The following is an 11,200-nucleotide window of genomic DNA, read 5'->3' on the forward strand; positions in this document are numbered from 1 at the left end:
TTGGGAGTATGAAACCGATGGTATCTATTGTGTACAATCCTTATACGCGATGGTCTCTTTTAAAGGGATTTTACCAACTTACACCCCAGCCATTTGGAAGATCTGTATATCCCATTAAGATAATAAATTTTTCTGTGGCTCTTGAGTAATAATAAACTTCCTAACAGAGACAATTTAGCGAAGAGAAGACATGTAGATGATAAGACTTCTTTATTTTGCAATGAAACTGAATATGTCACTCATCTGTTCTTTGAGTGTTGTGTGGCTTCTAATGCTTGGAAGGCAACAGCTCAATGTTTACAACGTGACTTGGGTACTGATTTTGAATCTGTAACCAAGATCTGGCTTATTTTATGGTAAAAATGCTTTTGTTAAGAATATTCTTTAGCTCTCTTATGGAGTATTTGGAAGATGCGGAGTGCACTTTATTTTCAACGGGAAACATGGCAAGATGGGAGGAAGATAATGAAAATAGCGGCAAGGCTGCTAAGAAGGTGGCATCCTCTGTACAAACAGCAAGTTAAGGCAAGCAGAAGAAATGGCAAACGAACCGCCGAGGAGACAGAGGTTATAGGAAGCTCAAATGCAATTGGAACAGTTAAGAACTCCAACTGGGAAGATGCAGCAGCATCTGAAGAACTTGTTTCTCTAGACCATGTAGCTATTCAAGTCTTCCAAAGTTTGGACCTAGACAATGTGTGCGGACGTGCTTAGAATACGTTGTGCTGAACTGTAACGTTTTGTGCGCTTTGTTTGTCTGAAATAAAGCGGGGTAACCTTTCCCTCTAAAAAAATAAATTTTAGTTATTCTCGTGGAGCGGCCGAGCGGGGGCACTTGCACTTTCCAACTCTGATTCTCTCAACGAGCTAGGCTGCTAGCTCAAGCCAGGAAAACTTCCCAGGTGTATAGTACCGCACAAACATTCCAGGATGCCAAAGAAAACGGGTATTGTATGAGACATAAAAGGAAACGCATCTCTTCTCTGCATTTCCATCACCGAAACGAGTTCTAGATAAATACAGGAACGGAATATACAGTTACATACTATGTACTCCAGTATATATCACAGAGGTTAAGCTTATGGCTGGTAAAGTACAAGCTCGAGGTTCTTCGCCTATCACCCCCCTAAGGTGCCAGCAAAGATCAGAACCCTAACTACGCACGGGCACTGCTTTGAGTTGTGGCCAAAATGCTTAAGCACGCTACCCTGGCAGGGCATGGGTTACAGAAACGGCTCCAGCAAAATGCCTCCCACCATTACGGCTCCTGTAGGAAAGAAGGTACATGCTACCTGCATCCTCAGAAAGTTAGCTCTGGAAAAAATGCTGTGCCAAATGTACATCAAGTGCTGTATAGTATAGCCATAAACACAAGTGTTTCCCTCAAAAGAAGTCTAGAACTGCAATTGTTGCACTGCACTGTTGTGTGATGTGTCCCATATAACCCCTAAAACTCTGCTTTTCAACTTTTCTACACCCTAACCGAGGGCCGTAGCTTGCACGACTGCCCCTTTTCCCTAGTAAACTATCGGACTTGTTGGGAGCAGACAATGACCCGTCAAACCATGGTGGCATAAAAAAGTCTCACGCGCCAACGAAATAAGTGGAAATACAAAGGATGGGAAGAAAAGGAGGGAACAAATCCTAAATTGTGGTGGTGATGATGCCAGGTGCTACCTAGTTGACTATGCCATGTTGGCAAGTTCTGCTAAACAGCAATATGGTGAAGGCTGAAAGTTTTATGAAGCTCAGGAAGTACAATGTCACTTTACAAAGCTGTGTCACGAGTGTGCAAGTTTAGGGAGCTGTGGTTGGATGCTAGCTTCACGAAAACCAAGTGAACAGAATGGGGGAGATAGTTACCTGATAAGTTGCCTTCACACTGATGAAGAATATGTCAATTGTCAAATGGGCCACTGCTTCATATGATAGCCTTGAGCCTTATATCGCCTTCCGTGCAATTTCCTGCGCATTCTTCAAAGAAGGAAGTGTGTTCGCTACATCATTATTGCTTTGAGCCATCGTGATGTTCAGCAGTACCCTGCGACATGTTTCTGCCAATTGTTGGTAAGGCTGTGCACAAAGCAAACCAACTTCTGCAGAACTTTCAGATGGTCCGTCCACAGTTGGTGCATCCGTTGTCCTCCGAAGCTTATTTTCCTCACGCGCACTTAACTCTTCTTGCAGTTTGGCTGCCATGACTGATGCCCTCTTTATACATCTAGATGGAAGCTGCAAGGACCAAGTGATCAACCTTAGTAACCAAGGTATAACAGTGGAGATCATTACTACTGTCTAATTTCAACAGGGCCTCAACATGCAAAACATTATGTGAAAAGGACACACTTCAAATAGTAGTTGGTGTATAAATGCTATCGTATAAATTAGAGGGTTCATCCCAACTACTGGAACAATCAACACAGGACACATTTGCTACAATGCTGCATAGAGCACTCCAATGAGGCAGAAACGACAAAATTAACCATGTCTATAATATTTTTACAGTAGTCAAGATTATCGGAATTCGGCACTTGCAACACTGATAATCAGAACACATGCATTAATAATTTGGATAGTTAGACACACCAATGTAGGTACCAATAACACCATGACGATGAAAATTTAGTCCCTACCTAGATGAAAACAGCAAAACATGAAACCTAACAAATAAGCATAACGAACCTGTGCAAGCAGGGCAACATTAAGACCAAAGCTTCTATCTGAAGCTCCAGCAACAAGTTTGTACAAGAAAATAATTTCTCCAAGATCATTTGCCTCTGGCCTAGTTTCCACCTGTTTATCAGTAACTTCCAAAATATGAAACATGATATGCCCCAACAGAACCTTCAAATTCTCTCTGAATATCAAGGATCTTTGGATAATGAGTGACAAAAATGACAATGCATTTTTTCTCTTTGAGAAGATAGTGTAAAGTAGCGTAAACAATAGCGACGCCATCATGTGTGCTTGTGCCTCGACCAAGCTCATCGATGATAACTAAGGATCGAGATGTGCGGTTACGCGATATGTTTGAAGCTTCATTCATCTCTTCATGGAAGGTACTTGTTCCTTGTTGAATACTATCAGATGCACCCATTCGGGTATAAATTCCATCAACAACATGCAACATAGCTGATGAAGCCGGTACAAAGAAACCAACCTACAAAAAACATGAAGATGTTTTTCAGGAATCATCTAAGTATCATGATGAAGTTTGTCAGCTAAAAGAAATAACTCCTTTTTTAGAGACAGTAGGAGAAGGCCCTAGTAATGCTTTTTGAGCGAATGTCCAACAACAAGGTCATCATTTTATCAAAAAAAAAAGGCATCATGTAATACATTCACACTGTGCTCCCATAAAGGATGTCATGAGATTTACATACCTGGGCCATCATGGTAATTAATGCAACTTGGCAAATGTAGCAACTCTTTCCTCCCATGTTTGGTCCTGTGACAATCTGGCAGTGCTCACCATCCGTGTGAAGCTCGGTGTCATTTGGAACAAAATTGGTTCCAAGCAAAGACTCCAGAACCTAAAGCCCAACAGCAAACTGTCACCATCATTGTCAATGCACCTAACATAGGGCCTGTCTCCAGCTCCAAGAATTGTTCGAGCTGGAGCTGTGGGCATATGAAGGCATTTGGTTGAGCAATTTTGTTGTTATTTGGATTAAACACATGCTTAAATCACATTATTTTATCCTATAAACTAAAATCCTGTAATAATCTCAGAGCTAGAGATGTGCCAGACAGGCCCATATATGGTGTTGAACTGGAAAAAAGAAAGAAAAAGAGACCATGTCCTACCAGATAAACAGTTGGATTTAAAGATATGGAAGTACGTTTCTATAGATGTTTTTCATTGCCACCCACCTAGCAGTAATATATGGCCTAACCAGACAAGTAATGCAGTGATAGGAAGGGAAAATCCATGCTTTTACCCTAGTATAAGACTTAGCTGACCCATTTTTAGAACAATGTCTTGACGCATGATCCTAGATAGAAGTATTATAGTAACTCCTCTTTAATCTCTTGATAATAAAGAACATTGTAAGCATAGAGAAGGGCCCAATTTAACAATGGACATAACAGTGTGGAATCTGTCAGTACTAATAGCAAATAATATATTCCATCTTGTTGGCTACTCAACCAAAGGTGTAGTTTTCAAGTATTTTAAAGTATGCATGCAATACTCAACAAGTATGCATAACTACTCTACCTTTTCAGAAAGGAACTCTAAAATTTCAAAGGTTCTTCTGTTTGTTGTCTTCCTAACTTTGAGACGTATAAAAATTTGGCAGTGCAGTGCCACTACATACACAACTAAAAAATTGAAAGAAATCTACTTCAACGACCCCAGAACCCACAAGAAAGTTTAAAAGTATATTATACTGCTTATGATTTGCTGATCGAATTAGATAGTCTTGTTACTGATGTTTAGAAATGGCATGGAAAGTGAGCTACAACTACAACTGACCGGATGGCGTCCATCTTTGATGTGAATCTGACTTGGTTCATTATCATGGACAAAAATAGGCCGTATATAATTCTGCAAGATGGAACAAAGGTTGGCCATTTGTGAACAATTTCACACAAGAAAAAGTCAGACGAAAGGAGAGAGGAATTTTCATTACATTCTGCTTTGCAAGAACCGCAAATGAGTAGAGGCAGTCCAGAGCTGCAAGAGATTCAACAACTGCTTGAAACTGTGCATAGTACTTGCCGAAATCTGTTAGGAATTTATGCCACATAGACCTGCATATAACAGCTAGTTCCTCCTTAGCCAGTAATAGATTGTCCAGGTTCTTCAATATTTCAGGGGTGTGGTATCTGATGGCCTTTTTTGTGCTATTTATCTTTATCCAATTTGATGGTACCCTTCTATCTACTGGTAGCTGCAGGCACACAAAAGATAGTGTTAATAATATAACAAAAGATAAATATAACCTTTTTTGCTAATTGAGAATGCAGTTAACAATATTTGAAGCTGAACTCAGGCCACTTAACTTCGATCAAATGGGTGGTTCCAGCTACGGTTTTAAACTCCAAGTTGCGCATACCAAGTTGCTTCTGGTACTCCACGATCAATAAATCATGTTTATGTTCAGCCATTTTTACATTTACATGACCTTCTGCAACCTATAAAACTTGCGAGTGTCAAGCCTCAGAACGGGTAAACAGAACAAGTTCATTTCGTTTTGAGGGAAGGATTTGCCTCTGGGAACTGATCCACAGATGCAATGAATAGGTTTAGCACATCTCCTTGATCAGCCGCATCTTTGTTAAGACAAGACAGAAGTTTCATAGCACTATTAAGTACAGTGGATGACGAAGCTGTACTTATTAGCCTTCTCAGCAAAGAGGAGTGCACAGGTTTATGCTGAGACAAGACAGTGCCAATATCCTCAAGAACAGGCTTCTGCAGCTGCTTCCCAGCTGTGAGGATAGACTGGATAACACCAACAAACTGCAATGCAAACATTAGGAAATGAGGTACCAATAAGAGAATACAGCAGTCAGCTAGTGGTATAAATACCAAGTGACCAGAATGATATGTAGCAAGGATACATGAAATGGCGAAAAAATCAGTTTGCAATCAACTAGAACAAAAAGGAAGAATACACATTTCACCTCTTTAGCTGTGGCTTTGCAATGAAAAACCCTTGTTATTCCTCTTTGAATGTCAACTGATCTTCCCAGCAATGCTAAAACTGATGGAAGGACAGTACACAAATCACTACGCGCTGAAGCTGTGCAGGATCTATCCCCTCCATCCTGAAGATTGTTAACTGAATGATGTGATCCCATTGATTCAAAAATCTCAGATACCGCATCGTGACGAGCACAAATCAGATGTCTATCACATAAGGTATGCGTTAACTGCAAGAACATCACATGATCAAAGAACTATGAAAGAACAGTTGAGATAAATGTAAAGCTTTTGGGGTTGTCACATTTCATATTTTGCAATGTTCTGACATTTAGTTGGTTTCAATTGAATGATACACCATGCAAACATTCTTTTCATGAGAAGGCATAGATAGCCTTACCCAGTTTCTAAACAATCTAGACCCAAAAGATGTGCATGTATTGTTCATAGTTTGGAACAGAGACCCTTCTGTTGTACCATCTGAGTTGTTTCTGAATACCTGAAAGCACATTAGTTGTTACTCCATGAATTGAACAACAGAGAAGCAGCAGTTCACGAAAAAACAACAACTCGGTGTCCTGTTGACTGTATGGGAGAAAGAAATTATTGTCAACAAAACTGTCCACAAAGCTAGAGGCCAAGGACAGACCTAAGAAAGAAATATTAATAAATACCCAAACAGGAACTTTTACTTTGAAAGTGCTGCAAAAGACTCTACCTCAAGTTGTTGAAGAGCGTTTGCTGATAAGGAAAATTCTGTACCAGCAGAAAATGGCCGGAATGAAGAACCAAAGCATATTATCCTTTCCATGCCGAAACCTTTGAGATATCGAACCGATAATGCTAATGCTTGAACAACTAGCTCTGGCATCGCCATGATACCCTAGTTTTGAACAAATGGTAGTTATGAGAAATCATATACTACATGATGAACAATTGGTGACTCAGGCAGGATGATAATGAATACACCAAAACACCATTCAGAATAGAATTAAAAGGCTAACAGTACCTCAATCCCATGAAGATTGTTGTTTTCATCATTTGTTTCTATCAGCTTTCTATCATATTCAGCCGTAGAAGCATTGTCCACAGACTTTTCAAATAAAGTTATCAGTTCAGCCAAAGCACCACCCTTGCCAAAACATTCACATGATACATGCTCAACCCGCACATTCGAGGTGGGTCCCACATATGCCTTCATAATCTACACAACAAGTAGACGCCGATTTAGATAAATCTGGGAGAGAAATATTTACTCAATTGGCAAGACCTTCAAGCAAAGTATACATAAAAGGAAAGGAAGAAGGTGTAGGGTAAGTAGCACATTAAAATCCACCATCAGAAGAAAACATTTCTTGAGCTTAGGCTGCCATGAAGAAAAGGCAATGACGCTTCATGACGGACAACTGGATGTGAACTTGGAATCAATTGTAAACAAAAAGGAAATTGCAATTGTGAGAGCATAAAAGGTGTGCTATACATACTACTAAACTACACTACAGTGAATTGTTTGTGGTTCTTGCTAATTTGCGAGGAACCATAGCATCAAATTGAACCTGTAGTGTCAGCATCCTGAATTAAATATCCATAAAGCATGACATCACAACTATTAAGCAAGAAATCAGTTTAGCAAATGGACAAGATTATAGTTAAAACTCTGATTAGTTTGCTAAATAACTACAGAGTTCCATTAATAAAAGCGCACTAGCCATGAAAGGTAAGTGACACACAAACTAGAAGAACCATACAGAATATATGACAAGCGAGTAGAGGTCAATCATACTCAATAAAACATCAGCTACAGCTATCATGTGAATAGAAAAACAGAACATCTAAGAAAGCTACAACTTGAACATGAGCACATAATGGTCAAGATCAACTAACTGATAATTCTCGTCAGGTACCGTACCTTCTCTGTGGCGTAAGAGAGTGGTGTCCCGAGGATGACCTCCACAGGCGCCAATCCAAGTAGCACAGCTTCGAGTCCGCTCCTGGAGTCGCTGTCCAGGAACTCCCCGTGGACTACCTCACCCGTGGACACCTCTATCACCATCATCCCAACCTTCACTTGAAGCTCGTCCCTCCCCGCCGCCTCCACCTCCTTATCCACGACGCAGACGAGGTAGCTGCTCCCCTCCTCAGGCGCGGCGCCGCCACCCTCCAGCTCGCCTGCCGCGGCCTCGATCGTGGCGCGCGTGTACACCGCGGACAAGCTCCGCGCGAACGGGGCGGCTCCCGCGCCCCCGGCCGCGGTCTCGGTCTGGCGCACGACACCGACCTTGTGGCCCGCGGCGACGAGGCGGCGGACGTGGAAGCCGAGGCGGAAGGTGGGGATGCTGGCGGTGAGGAAGCTGCGGTCCGGGTGCGCGACGATGCCGAGCACCGCGGCGGCGACGGCGGCATCCTCGCCGAAGAAGCGGAAGCGGTAGCCCACCTCGACCATGAGGAGCACGTCGGGGTGGCGGGCCTTGAGGTCGACCACCTGCTGCTCCAGCGGGGTGTAGCCCTTGCCGCAGCCGGCGGCAGTAGGGTTCAGAGGCCGAGGCGGCGGCGGCGGGTCGAGCGGCTCCAGGAGCCTGCGGCGGACGGCGTCACGGGAAGGAGGAGGGTGGGATTGGGCCGTTTGGCGGCGGGGGATTTGGGGGAGACGGAGAGGGCGCGCGCGCGCTTTGCTGGGGAGAAGGAGGCGACGGTGGAGACGGGCGGATGCGCCGCGGAGGGTTTAGGGTTGGGGGGAGGCGGAGGCGGAGGCGTCGGCGGCGGGTCGGCGGCGGCGGGCGAGGGCCCGGGCGCGGGCGCCGGCTTCGGGGAGAAGAAGCGGGAAAGCACTTGAGGGCCCTGGTGCGGTTGCCCTGGGCGCGGGCGCCGGTTTGGATGGAACCCTGGTGCGGTTGCCTGGGAAAAATGACTGCCTGAATGAATGTTGCCGGTTAAATCATCGTGTTTTGCCTGTTCGGGCTATATCACAGATATGTTGTTTGGTTTGAAATATCTGTCAGACAATTTGATCTTCATTAATTGTGAAGGAATCTAAGCAGGCAGCGTTGCCTGTGGCCAGGCGATCGTTTTTGTGTGCCTGGAATGCCTGGACCAAGCAAGGATACAAGGCTGTAAGCAAACGTCGTACAGGCAGCATCCAGGAAGCATCCAGGCCAGGCAGTCTGTGTCCAGGGTTCCATCCAAACTAGCCTGCTGCTTGGGCTTGCCCATGGCGTGGCCGCCTCCGCTTGGTCGGTCGGCGAGGGAAATGTGGGGGCGCGCGGGTGCCGGGTGCGGCGGCAACACGAGAGGGTTTTTGAGGGGTTCAGTTCAGCCGTTCAGGCCTTCAGGAACCAGGATGCCGGAAGGTTGAAAGCCTTGAAGTGTTGAAGGACCCAATTGCTCTGGCTTCCAACTGGACCCCACGAGCCGATCAGCATCAGCTTTGCCGGTGCACCAGACGATCAGTGCTGAACTGCTGATAAACCTCCAAAAGTTACCAGTGTTTGTTCACTGATTTGAAACTTTGTTCTTTCAACCAACAACAAATACTGACTTATAGCATTAAAAGATTACGTTGTTATATTGGCCCTGCAGCGCTACTTCAGCGGTACTTTTCATTATTTTTCTCTCAAAACAAATCAACATAAGTATTAGCATAAGTCAAATTTCAGCGAAACGAACAGGGTGCTGTATTTTCCAAACTTTGTTTTAAATAAGATACTTTTTATTTTTTACCATCAACAAAACCATAGGGCTTAGCATTAACACTTTAACATATTACGTTGTCAAGCATCGACAAGTATAATGGCGAAACAGATCCAAAGATAGATATGGTTAGTCAACTACCGCCTCGCCATCAAGGCCGCGTCCGCGCCGGACCTCCACTTAATGATTCAATACCTCCCCATCTACCTCACAGATTCTGTCAGAACTTGGCTGAACAACCTTCAGGAGGGCACCATCAAGCGGTGGACCGATCTCGAGCGCGAGTTTTGCGACCATTTTGAGGGGGCTTACACTAAGCCTGACTCCTCTTGGGATCTCCTAGGATGCATACGCGAGACTGACGAAAGTCTACGTGACTACATAAAGCGCTTCACCCAGCGCATGCAAGAATCGGCTTCAGGAGGTCCCCAATTCTAGCGTCGACAATACTTTCATAGCAGGCGTGAAGAATGAGGCACTCATTCGGGACTCGGGCGAAAGAAGAACATCACCATTCGGGATATGTTCGATCTTGCTCAACACGAGCACGCCAACGGCGAAGACTGCGTCAACGCTAGCAACGGCAAATACAAGCCACGTCCTGCCGACAAGGCAGATCCGTCTTCATTTGGGAAGAAAGACCACAAGCGCCAGGGTGAGTCCATGGCCAATACCGAGAAGCGTGGTGGAAACAAGCAAAAACAAGGTCATGAAAACCGCGGCAAGTTCAGATCATGAATAGCCTATGCCAGAACCACGGCTTCTCGGTTACACATCTGGTCGCAACACAATGCACCTCCACTACAACTTGCAAGTGGAGATATTTTACGTACGGGGCATTGACTTCATGGGGCCATTCCAGAAGTCCCAAGATTGCGAGTACATCCTTGTCGCCGTTGACTACGTGTCCAAATGGGTGAACGCACTGCCATGCAAAGCTGCTGACGCTAAAGCATGCAAGAAAGATGTTTCATGAAGTGATCTTCCCTTGCTTTGGAACACCAAGGATGGTGATAAGCGACGGCGGATCCCACTTCATTGACAGGACATTCTGAACCTTCCTGAAAGAGCTTGGATCGAAGCACAACATAGCTACCCCTTACCACCCTTAAACAAGCGGCCATGCAGAAACTTCAAATAAGCAAATAAAAAACATCCCGCAGAAAACGGTCAATGAGATGGAGAAAGGTTGTAAGAACAAGCTTTCTTATGTACTCTGGGCATACAGGACGGCATATAAAACCCCCATCGGCATGGCACCGTTCCAGCTCGTCTATGGAAAAAGCTGCCACTTAGCAGTTAAGCTTGAGCATAGAGCTCACTAGGCCATAAAAAGCTAGAACATGGATGTTAAGCTATCCGACAAAAATAGACAGAAACAAATTGTCGAGCTAGAAGAATGGAGAGAGAAGGCGTACCACAGTGCCAAGCTTTACAAAGAACGAACCAAAAGATGGCACGATCACCGAATCCAACAAAAAGAGTTCAAGGAAGGAGACAAAGTGCTACTTTTCAACTCCCGAGTTAAGCTCTTCGGTGAAGGAAAATTGCGCAGTAAATGGAAAAGGACTGTACACCATCGTCAACATATCGCCACATGGCGCGATCACAATTCAAGACAATGACGGTAATACCTTCAAGGTAAACGGTCAGCGTTTAAAAGTTTTCCTAGAGCCTTCACAAAAATTTGAAGAAATAGATGTAATAAATCTGATAGACTTTAACAAATTTTCTTCAAAATTAAACGGATCAATTTGTTGTAGAATTAGTGACGTAAATAAAATCTTTTTAAAAATTACCTTTTTACCCTCACTAAATTCTTGTTGACCACATTCTTTAATACCTGATCATGCATATATCATT

The 11,200-nt window shown here is 44.0% G+C and overlaps 2 protein-coding genes across 2 annotated transcripts; both read right to left on the bottom strand.

The window, feature by feature from the left end:
- Positions 1 to 960: 960 nt before the first annotated feature.
- LOC136496803 (DNA mismatch repair protein MSH3-like) lies at positions 961 to 8,224 on the bottom strand. The gene is given in 13 exon segments (XM_066492559.1): positions 961 to 2,232; positions 2,683 to 2,815; positions 2,817 to 3,160; positions 3,384 to 3,533; positions 4,478 to 4,549; positions 4,635 to 4,895; positions 5,008 to 5,139; positions 5,216 to 5,467; positions 5,632 to 5,880; positions 6,051 to 6,149; positions 6,369 to 6,533; positions 6,660 to 6,854; positions 7,560 to 8,224. Coding segments are annotated over 13 exon segments (2,877 nt in total). The 5' UTR covers positions 8,094 to 8,224; the 3' UTR covers positions 961 to 1,941.
- LOC136496248 (classical arabinogalactan protein 5-like) lies at positions 8,183 to 8,860 on the bottom strand. Its single transcript, XM_066491915.1, has 2 exons — positions 8,771 to 8,860; positions 8,183 to 8,545 (listed from the first exon to the last, which is right to left on the bottom strand). Exons 1-2 carry the CDS (start codon positions 8,858 to 8,860, stop codon positions 8,183 to 8,185), a joined length of 453 nt encoding a protein of 150 aa, XP_066348012.1.
- Between the last annotated feature and the right edge of the window lie 2,340 nt (positions 8,861 to 11,200).

The sequence above is a fragment of the Miscanthus floridulus genome, chromosome 12 (genome assembly GCF_019320115.1).
Source record: "Miscanthus floridulus cultivar M001 chromosome 12, ASM1932011v1, whole genome shotgun sequence".
NCBI classification, from domain to species: Eukaryota; Viridiplantae; Streptophyta; class Magnoliopsida; order Poales; family Poaceae; genus Miscanthus; species Miscanthus floridulus.